The sequence below is a fragment of the Adiantum capillus-veneris genome, unplaced genomic scaffold, assembly GCF_014529385.1.
Source record: "Adiantum capillus-veneris isolate H3 unplaced genomic scaffold, ASM1452938v2 Hic_scaffold_311, whole genome shotgun sequence".
Taxonomy (NCBI): Eukaryota; Viridiplantae; Streptophyta; class Polypodiopsida; order Polypodiales; family Pteridaceae; genus Adiantum; species Adiantum capillus-veneris.
Window position 1 is genome coordinate 42,942 of NW_028221428.1, and position 11,519 is coordinate 54,460.

Here is an 11,519-nt window from a genome sequence, read left to right on the forward strand (position 1 = left end):
GTCGCCTGACCTGGAGAATGGGTCTCACAGCGCCCATTTTCTACACCTTGAATTCCAAATATAACAACAGAGAGCACATAGCAAGAGCTATGATTCCTCAACAGATCTATTTACTCCACTACCTGAGAGGGCTAATAGTGGATTTTTAACCGATTGATTCAGTGAAACACACCCCTCATAACACAAGCTCATCTCCTATTAAGCCTATTTACTTAAGATTCTATTATTTAAAAATAGTCCACTATTGACTGCTGAGGGCTAATTACTTATCAACAAACAAGAACAAATGAGAACCACATTACAAACCAAGAACTACACCATTCCTCAAATCTGAATTGTGATTAGTGAACAAGCACGGTTTCACCAAGACAACTCAAATTCAGCCTGTATAGATTCATGTCAGGCTGACAATTCAAATTCAGCCTGTATAGACTGATGTCAGGCTGACAGCTAACTTCCCAGTCAATATGGATCAGATTGCTGCGTTCGAGGATTTGCAACCTTTTGCACCACTAACTCCGGCATTTCAACATCCGAGTTAATTGAAGAGCATTGTGTCGATAGAAAATCATTTCTCGAGTCTACAATTTTATCAAGATGTATCGGCTCTGTTCTATCAGCTTCCAGGTCTCCTAGGTCACCAGCTTCTTTCTTTAAAGTACTAATGTTAACAACGGCTTCTGGAACATAGCTTGGCTCTGTTGTCCCTTGTTCAACGGCAGCTATCCTTGCCAAATTGCTCAGTCCCTCATCCTGATTTTGGAGGCCTTGCCCAGTTACCACTCTTGTACTTTCCCTTGCTGTGAGGGACGATCCATTTACAACCTGTGGCACCTCCACTGTGGTGGGCAAAGTTATTTGCTGATCCCATGTTGCCGCTCGGATTGTAGGGGCAATGTCATTATTTTTTGACAACGGCGGCAACATACCTGGTTCAAACACCAACCCCCTAAAAACAAGGGGCGAATCACCCACTTTGACTGTTAAGAGGTATCCAGCATCAAAAGACCCATCAACAATGCCATGGACTTCCTGTCCAATAATTGCTTTTCGGGACTCTGTAACATTGGCGCCATCACTCTTCTTCAGTCTAGGCTTCTTTGCTTTGGCATCTTCTCCATGTGGCAAGACTACTTTTGCCTTAGTCATTGGTGTTTCACCTATTGATGCCACAAGGGACAAATGATTAGTGCTTAAAACACCAGAATTGCAAGTTATAGATTCATGGTACTCATGCAAAGTCCTCAGCTTATCACTCATAATATGAACTAAATACTATGACATTCCTACGAACACTAAAAGTTTCCAATAATAATGTCAAATTAAACATGAATCCCCCCAAACACACACACGTGCACACATACATATCTGCATGATCCATAGTTGTACAAACAAAAACCTATGTCACAAAAAAAATTATGTATTAATAAATGGCTCGATATTTTCTCAGATATGCTACAAACACTTCTTTTTCCGCATACAATAGTTCTGACAATTAGTGAGATAGAAATGGCACAGAAGCCCGAACAGCATAATTAACCTTAAGAACAACATGAAAAATAAACGTGGAGAACATGGAAATCAAAGAAGGTGCAACATGGCCCAGGCTCTAGGCACTAGTTCCGAGCTCAAAAAAGAAAAGTGGAGGGGCTACTTCAAGCTAGCTTAGAGCGAATAGAGAATGCACAGACAAGACACCAAGCAACCTGCCCTACACAAGAGGGATACTCACATAGCTCTCCCAGGTACCTGCTCACAAAGATACACACCCCACCTCTGTGGAACAAGATCCTAGAGCAGTAGCAAAGTATCAATGTCACCAAACAAGTGATTCTACAATTCTTGCCCGGTAAACAGCTTCCAGTTCCAATCAGGTCATCCGTTTACATTGGAAATGGATTACCACAAGGAAATACAGGTTTCAGTCGGCAACTATAAGGTATGCTGCCCGGTGCTCCATAGCACAACGAACGTAGTAGGCGAAGATAAAAAGTGAACATAGCATCTGAAAAAAGGCAGAAGTCCTACATAGAAGCAGGTCTGCATGGCTTGCCTCAAGGTGTGAACTGTATTCACAATGGCTTTGCCTCAAGAAATGAACCAGATTCACCATAGCAACACACACAGATACATCCTGCAATCCACAATGCATATCCACAAGGATCATAGCCGCATGTTGCTCATCAACCAAATAAACCTTAAAAACCACAATACTCCATAGCACCGAGTCATTCATGGCTCTCTTCATGGTACAGAACTGGACACAGCAATAAAACACAGACATCGTGACATCCACAAGGTGAGTACCTAATCTCATGCTGCCCAAGACATTAACCGAGTAACCGTTATGCTAGCAGAGCCAAAGAAAACTCACAAAAACTATATAGCTCACAAAGCAGAAGCCACAATATTGCATAGCATCAAAGTTGTAGCAACCTAGGAAGCTAACTGCTGAACCTCTTTGCTGGGACTTCTGGGTGCTGAAGTGTCACAAAGTGATGACTGCCACACAAATAGAGGAATGTAATCCCCCTCTCTTTTCTTCGGCATGAAAAGGGGCTGTATTCTGTGTACAAAAGAGACCTCCGGAGATGCTCAATGGCCTGTCACCCAGAGGACGTACAAAAGCAAGATAACAATGTGAAGGTTATGTAGTGTAAAATGAACCACTGGGGTGCACCATAATTCACGTGATGAGGGCATGGTCCCAACTGAAAAGAATTGACGATCTCGCCTATGTGTGGAGAAAGGCGCATCTACACTGCTCAGCTGCTCTCGAGGAGCCTGCCAAATATCCCACTAACGGCGAAGAGTATGCAGCAGCTCAGTCCAAATGGCTATCAAAATTGTGGACGTAGGGGAAGATTGTGAGCACATTTCCACATGGTCCAAAGAGTGATGTTGCATATCGTATGAAAACTGTCCCGCTGGCAGAAGTGCAACTGGTGACCTACATGTAGGATTGTTTGTAGAGTGCCCAGTCTATACCCTAAACAAGTAAGCATGAAGATTGGGTCTGTTAGTAAGCCTTGAAAAAAGGGGTGTGATCCCGGAAGTTGCAAAAGCCATGCAACTATGAAACGAACGAGGAGAGTGGATCTCCCGGCCACACGGACCGCCTACAGATACGCGTCGGACGAACCACCCGACCATAGCCACCATCCGACAGCTCCCCCGTGCTGGGGCCAGCGTCCGAGGACGTAGGCGTGCACCTGTAAGACCGAGCGTCCCATACCACCCGGCCTCACCTCCTCGAGGTGACCTCGCGCACTCCTAGCCTCGCGGGCTAACCACTGGCACTCTGCCAGTGGGGGTCGATCCCTGTAAATGAGGCCTTGGCCTCCATTTTATAATAATGGCCGGCCACACTGGCCGTGTTCACACTACGTCCGCCCGGACACTGGACGCCCATCCCGACGGCATCTGGGTTAGATCCCCTCTCCTGTGAGCGGGACATAACATACTTCCCCCCTTAAGAACCATTGATGTCCTCATCAATGAAGTGGGGATACTGAGCCTTCAAAGCTCTAACAGGTTCCCAAGTAGCAAACCTTTCCGATTGACCCTTCCATTTAATTAAGTACTCGTCATAAGCCTTATGGCGCGAATGACGAGTACGATGATCCAAAACTGCTTCTGGTTCTCGAGGAATATACTCAGTTTGCATATCTTGCCATACATTTTCCTCGATAGGCACAACAACGTCGGCTTCGCCCCATTTCACTTTAAGGCGGCTGACATGAAACACTGGATGTACACTAACATCCGAAGGAAGAGCCAGTTTATAGGCAACTTGGCCAATTTTCTTTGTGATCAAGAACGGACCACAAAATCTAGCTGAAAGCTTATAATGCTTTCCTGTTCGCATAGTCTTGGAATCCTTGGGTATCTTCAGATAAACCCATTGTCCCACATCTAGAGTCCTTGGAGACCTCTTTTGATTAGCATAAGTAGTGACTCGATCACGAGCCGTTCTTATGCTATCCTTGGCCAATTCGAGTATTCCCTGCATGTCATACACGAAATCACGAGCTTGGAGTTCCTTGACTTTCTCTAAGCCAATAGCAATTGGGGATTTAAGCTCGAATCCATACATCAGCATGAATGGGCTAAATCCAGTAGCAGAATGCTTGCTACTATTATAGGCAAACTCTAACTGTGGGAGATACCTTTCCCAATCAGATTGCCTGTGAGAGACATAGGCTCTCAACATGTCCTCTAACGTCTGATTCATCCTCTCAGTTTGTCCGTCGGACTCAAGATGGTCCGTCGGACTCTCAGAAGACGACATACTCAACTTCGTCTAAAGATAAGCAAACACATCTCGCCCAAATCGGCCAGTGAACTTAGTATCTCGATCACTGACGATATCCTCTGGGAGACCATACAGCTTATAAAGCTGATCGAAAAATAAAACCGCAACTCATGGCTTTTTACTGTCGACTTCGTTGGTATAAACTTCGCCATTTTTGTGAGTCTATCGACCACAACCCAAATAGCGTCATTGCCCCGACTAGTATTTGGCAAACCAACGATAAAGTCCATGGAAATACTCTGCCACTTGGCATCTGGGATTTCCAATGGATGTAGCAAGCCAGCTTTCCTAAGGCTCTCTGCCTTATTGACCTGACACTGAGCGCATCTCTGCCCTATTGACCTGACATTGCAGGCTCAGTTTCTACACCAATTTTGCATCCACAAAATTGTGTGAGCTTCCATTATCAAGGAATACAGTCACGTCATGACCATTGATCTTTCCGAGGAAACGGAGAAGAACGTGCTTATCAAACACTTTGGTGCTAAAAGTACAATTAGTGCATGAACTGTGCACTACATGATGGATTTCAACTTGAACAACGTCAGGGTTACCTGAGATCTCGTGAATCTAAACCGAAGGACGACCTTGCGATTTCTGCGTCTTTTTCTTCTTGTTGGGGCAATCCTTGATTTGGTGACCTGTCTGGCCACATCAGAAGCAAGCCCCCTTCTTCACTGCATCAGCAACTGAAGCATTTCTGGCTTTCTTCTTTTCCTGAGAAGATCTCGGCGGTGATTTGGACTTATGCTAGAATCGGGGTCGCTTCCTCGAAGCACCCTCACCGGATTGATGGTCTGCAATTCTTTTCTTCTCATAATTCGCTCCATTTATTAAATGGAACGTCCTGGCCTTTGCCACTGCATCCTCGACATCAGTCGGGGCTTTATCCTTAATTAAGGCCTAACGGTAATCTTCATGTAACCCCAACAAGTACATGTGTACGGCGTGCGTAGAGTCCACCTTGCAGAAGATGAGCGTCTCTTTGAAAGCTGTCGTATATTTATCAAAAGACAGAGTTTTCATCGAAAGACTCTGCAGTTTGGCATAAGCTTTCAAAGGGTCCATTTTGGCAAAATCCCTCTTGAATTTCACACAAAAATCAACCCACGTCGTAGGCTTCTCTGTCATGTCACGCCACCAGGTAAGCGCCTTACTGCGCAGATAGAGAGGAATCGTCTGAATCTTCCGTTCATCATGCTCCCCATGGAGATCAAAGTATGTGGTCCACTGGTGCAGCCAGTTATTTACGGTCAATTCCGTACACTCCTTCTCTTCACCTGAGAAATTTGTAGTTTTGTCCAGAATTGTGGCAGTCGGACTACCCTGCGAACGCCCAAAAGCAGCAATCTGCATCCGCAATTGTTGGAAATGGGTTTCACCCTCGAAAATACGCGCAGTCGTCGACTGAGCAATATTTTCGAGAGTAGAGAGTCGGGAACTAAGGCCCTGTACGACCCCTTCGAGAGAGGCCAGGCGAAGGTTCGTCTGAGCATTCGTGTTTTCCAGAGCGGTAACACGCTGGTCGAAACTCTGGAAAGTGCTTGTAATCCATGTATAGAGAGCATGCGTGAATGGAATTTGGATGTTACCTGGCTCCTCGTCACGCTGCACATCTGAGCTGGAGGAATCCATGGCGAAGTGAGTGAAAAGACTGGAATTTTCACGCGAAAGCAAGCCTTTTCTGCACTTTTCGGTCGCGAAAAAGTGAAGTTCGAGAAGCTCCACGCGTCGACGTGAGCGTCTAAACGCGAGAAGGTGGGTGCGGGAGCGCGGGAGCACGAGCGGTGTGAGAGAGAGGAGAGGCAAGAGAGGAGCAAGGAGCTCAAAAAGTGAGGTTCTGTAAACTCTGCAACTCTATAAGTGAGTTTTTTTATTAATGTGCAGGTTTCACACTCATCTTTAAAAAAATTTAAAGTGTCCTGCCCATACTTAAAAAAAACTCAAATGTCCTTGGCCACATAACATAATGAGCACCCCCTCTTTTAAAAAAATCAACACAACTCTGTAGCGTAAAAAAAAGAGGCTGCCTGCTGGTGGTCTTGCGTGGAGGTTGCGAAGGAAAGGAGGGGGCATGTGGTTACCCTCTTTTAAAAAAATCAACACAACTCTGTAGCGTAAGAAAAAGAGGCTGCCCGCTGGTGGTCTTGCGTGGAGGTTGCGAAGGAAAGGAGGGGGCATGTGGTTGCCCGTGGCCAGCACACACAAGGGCCTCCAGCAGCACACGAAGGAAACTCCAGGTAGGAGCCAGCGTTAAAAAAAAAGTCCACGCTGGAGAGCCATAGAGGCAGCGCTGCAGAGAAACCCACACTACATGAGAGAGGTCTCTCTCTCTCTCTCTCTCTCTCTCTCTCTCTCTCTCTCTCTGCGTTTCACACAGAGAATGAAGTTACAGAGAGATTGAAAGAGTCACCAGATGCTGAATTTTAATTCAAAACCAGCAATTTAATAGGTAATGCTCCAATTTCTGTCAAAAATCAATAGAATTCATTGAAAAATTCCATTTTTCAACATTCCCGCCTGCCGAATTGCTGAATTTTATCAAAAAACAACAAAAAGCACATCAAATTTCACCTGCAAACATGCTCATGAGAAGAAAACAATCGAGTAAACAATTAATTCATCAAAAATTGCATGAAATGGTAATTATCCGACTTAAATCAGTCTGTAGGTGTGCACAGAGTCCTTCGTGCAACCAAGCCGGCTCCGATACCATGAAACGGACGAGAGTGGATCTCCCGGCCACACGGACCACCTACAGATACGCGTCGGATGAACCACCCGACCATAGCCACCATCCGGCAGCTCGCCCGTGCTGGGGCCAACGTCCGAGGACGTAGGCGTGCACCAGTAAGACCGAGCGTCCCATACCACCCGGCCTCACCTCCTCGAGGTGACCTCGCGCACTCCTAGCCTCGCGGGCTAACCACTGGCACTCTGCCAGTGGGGGTCGATCCCTGTAAATGAGGCCTTGGCCTCCCTTTTATAATAATGGCCGGCCACACTGGCCGTGTTCACACTACGTCCACCCGGACACTGGACGCCCATCCCGACGGCATCTGGGCTAGATCCCCTCTCCTGTGAGCGGGACATAACAAATTGTCCCCCACATCATGAACCCATCATGTATCCCCACTCTGATCAACAAACAACAAATTGCTCTCCACACTCGTTGCGCATATGGACAAACCCAGAAATAGTGCCTCAAGGAATCAGGCTATAAAGTGCATTTCTGACAAGTCGGATCATGACCAGTGACTATAGCAAGCAGCCTTGCATACGCTATCATTCACATGAAATAACATATCTTGTGGGCTGATCCTGAGGGTCCAGGTGCATGACCAAAACTGTCGCTGAAAAGCAAGGAGGATGCGCTGATCTTGTCATGACTCTAACTAGTGTGGACGGTAGGGTGGGTCTCGGTCCGCATTGCGCAACAGAAGCCTCCTCCCAAGGGATACAGTGTACTCAAAAAAGAAAAGAGGGGCTCCATCATCGTGCAACGAAGGCCACTGCAATTCACCAGGATCCCAATCCAATTGACAAGTGGTTTCCTTGCCAAATCCACAATCTCCAAAGTGGTACCTCCTCAGTAGTGAAAACAGGGTCAACACTAGATCTCCTATCGAAAGAGCCTATCACTCTAACAGGCTGCCAATAAGCATTCAACTGCTGGTCAGGTGGTCCCGCACCCTGAAACTCCAGCCTGATGTCATGCCCATGATGGCCAGTCTCGGCGATAATAAATACTAGAGTCCCCTACTGTGCAGCAATCGGAACTCCATAAAAATGAATACCGAAAGGGGCGCCAGATTTTGCGGCCAATACCTGTGGGCACGGAACTACGCCCGACCGTGTTGACTCAATTTTAAAGTGTGATAAAGTTGTTAAGTATTTTCAGTGATTCTCTCGTGTGTTGTGTCAGATTCTCGACTTGTGGTGTCCAAGTTTGTTACAATTCTCTAGGGATGGGGACATCATTCTCCTAGGGGCCTTCAATGTTCGAATGAGCAACCATCAGACAGTCTTCTATGATACCTCGAAGGAGATATTGAGAGAGTTGGACACCATAGACATGGGGCTGGGCAGACGCTCACAACATACAGAATGTACAGAGTATGGGAGATACTTGCTAGATACGGGCACCGCACATGGGTTAGACATACTTAATGGCTTAAGAGATTTCCAGTAGCCACCGGGTTTACTTGCTTCCCACATCGTCACGGGGCTAGCACAGCTAATTATATTATGGCCACGCCGACCTTTCTTTCCCATATTGAGGACTTCACAATTGGACCTCGGCCCATTGGGATAGCAATGGACCATGCCCTTTTGACACTGGACATCTCCTTCCAGTTCACCACAGCTGAGAGGACACAAGCAGGAGGTCCTACAAGATATACTTTCACTTTGGAGATAGACTTTGTTTACATGGATGGGATTTATAGACGCCTATGCTCAGAGAATCCAGGGCAACCTTTGGAGGAGCTCACCCATATTCTGATAGAGACTCTACAAGATGCGGCTAGGGACAATTGGTATGATGAGAAGTGCAGATATTTGAGAGCCCGAACAATTGGTATGATGAGTGCAGAGATTTGAGAGCCCGACTACAAAGAGAGGTTTCTTTGGGAGTCATCTCTCATAGACAGTAGCGCATTGCCTTTCGACGTTTAGTAGGTCGGAAGAAGAGGGCCTTTCTAGCTAGCCTTGAGCAAGAGTTATACCAGCTATTTTTGAGTCCGGATTCGACTGAGGCTCGGTGGCTTTTTCATGAATCCTCCCGCTCTCTGTCACGTGACACATCCAACCCTATGTGTCCATGGACAACAGTCAAGTCAGTCTAGAATAAGAAAACCTAGCGCTAGCACTTTCTGGCAAAAGAGGCAACAGGAGCTTCGGTTCAACATGCACCTTCTCAGCAGGACCCCCTAGCAAGACCTAGCGTTTTGCAACCACAGATCAACCTTGGCGATTTTGCATGGTAGATCAGCCTCAGCGACCACAAGACACAGCAGATCAGCCCTAGCGATAGCAGATTCCCCAATGACAACAGATCAGCCCTAGCGTTAGCAGTTTCCTCAGCAAAGACAGATTTCAGTCCCTAGCGTTTTTGGTTTGCAAATCAACCTCAGCGTTTTTGCAGATCTTCGCGACGGAATCAGCCCTAGACTCAGCATTTTCAGTTTTCAGCAATCAGTTTTCGTAGCAGAACCCCCAAACCTCGCAGATCTCACCTTCCCACAGCAGATCCTCGCTGCACGGTCAAATCCCGCGAAGTTTGCAGATTCAGCCCGGAAAACACAGATTTCAGCATCTGCGTTTTCAACGCGTCGTCATCGACATCGTCACCGACATAGAGTCGGTCAGATTTCAGCCCGTCTCGTCGTCGTCGACATTGTCGGCCAAGTCCAAAGCATTGTAGAGATTTGTGCAATCATAAGTAGACCGCTCTCACCATAGAGAGTGGGGCCTTCGGAGGAGGGTTTTGACAACATTCTGGTGTCGTATTCTTCTCTCTCTATCTCTCAGTCTCACCACCTTCATTCACAATGTTCATCACTTTGTTTGTGTCCATTGCACTCTCTCACTAAAGGAACGGAAGGCTCTCCCTTCCGTAAGTAAAAGGAATCCTTAAGCACAATTCGGAGCACTCATCTTGAGCAAAGTTCAACATTCACTTCCACTGCACCTTACATTGGTATCAGAGCTTTGGCAGTGTTGTGTATCACTCAAGGAAAGAACCACAGAATTTTTTTTGCTTGTTGCGATCGCACATAACCCAAGTCTTCTTGGGCGTGTCGATTCCTAAACGTGTTTTTGAAGAGTGATAGGAAACCCAAAAAGAAGGGCTTGTCTAGCCTCCCCTTGTGCCTCTTTTCACTCATTGAGAGCGGACCGTGCACTTAGCGGCCGGCCAATCGACGTGAGGTGGGAAAAAGCAACTTTGGTGTGAGCGCAAGGCCGCCAAGGGGTACCCCGCGGAAAAGAGCAGAATTCGGGTGAAGAGAAGATCCTTCTCTAACACAGATTGCAAACGAAAGAAGAACCTCAAGACCCTCAAGACCCTCAAGAACCCAACAACCAAGACCCCCAAGAACCCAAGTTCCTAAGACCACAAGAACCCACGACTTCAGTGGATGGTCATCACCCGAAGCGGAATGGATACTTCGCATGGAGGTGGTGAGCATGGGAGTGACGAAGAAGCGTTTTCTCCACCAGGAAGTTTTTCCGACCCTCCCCCTTCCCATCTACGCCAAGGATTGCACTAACTCCTATGGAGGGCTTTCGACAAGATGATGATGGACAGGAAGTTATAAAGCGACGAAATAATGGCAGCCATAGAGCGTAAGTACCAAGACAGAATGGCAGCCATAGCGCGTGAGCGCGAAGGAAGAGAAGCAAAATTTGATCACGGAACCAAAGAAAGACAAGAAAAATTTGATCACGAGAACAAAGCAAGAATGCAAGAGATGTTGCGACTCTTTTCTCAAGTTCAGGCACAGATGCAAGAGATTCGGAAAAAGGAAACTCTCTCAATCTCTTCTTCTCCAAAGCATGACACACACGATTTGATTTGCATGATGATAAGCATGAAGAATTGCCATGACAATGACAATGCATGAAGAATTGCATGACAATGACAAGCATGATGATTTGCATGATGATCAAGATATGATTTCTCACAAGCATGATGGTTTGCATGAAGATGATGATCAATGTGATTGTTCACAAGGATGATGTGTTAGTTGATACTTTCTCTAGTAAAGCTAATCTCATTGCAGATTTGATCCCTCACGAGAAACCGATCTTCGCTCTACTAGAGCCTAGGTCCAAAGAACCCTCACAGGAGAAGAGTACTATGTGTTCGCTTGATTAGTAGTCAGCACGCATTGTTCGAGTATTCATTCGTGATCGTTTCCTGTATTTTCTCACGTCCTTATGTGATCCCTTTTCGTAGGCATGACATATTGTACGCAGAGCACAATTCACTCGTTGAATGATGCACGGATGTATGCGGATGATTCATGAATGTTTGCACCCAAGTAATTCACATTCCATATCTCTTCCTTGGCAGACACGTGTATCGAAGAACAAAAAGAGGCACAGAAAGAGCACAAGAAGGATTGAGCATCAAGCAGTTCTGTAATCTTAGACCTGAAGGTCGTCGTTTGCTTTCCCGTGGCTTTATTAAAGGGCTTGG

General features: G+C 46.4%; 1 protein-coding gene across 1 annotated transcript; it reads right to left on the minus strand.

The window, feature by feature from the left end:
- Positions 1-275: 275 nt before the first annotated feature.
- LOC147417242 (uncharacterized) lies at positions 276-6,420 on the minus strand. Its single transcript, XM_086507780.1, has 2 exons — positions 6,400-6,420; positions 276-1,160 (listed from the first exon to the last, which is right to left on the minus strand). Exon 2 carries the CDS (start codon positions 1,147-1,149, stop codon positions 463-465), a length of 687 nt encoding a protein of 228 aa, XP_086363906.1. The 5' UTR covers positions 1,150-1,160; positions 6,400-6,420; the 3' UTR covers positions 276-462.
- Between the last annotated feature and the right edge of the window lie 5,099 nt (positions 6,421-11,519).

What these genes read in the sequence shown, in the direction of transcription:
- LOC147417242 (XM_086507780.1), bottom strand. Translation starts at nt 1,149, where the DNA reads ATGACTAAGGCAAAAGTAGTCTTGCCACATGGAGAAGATGCCAAAGCA.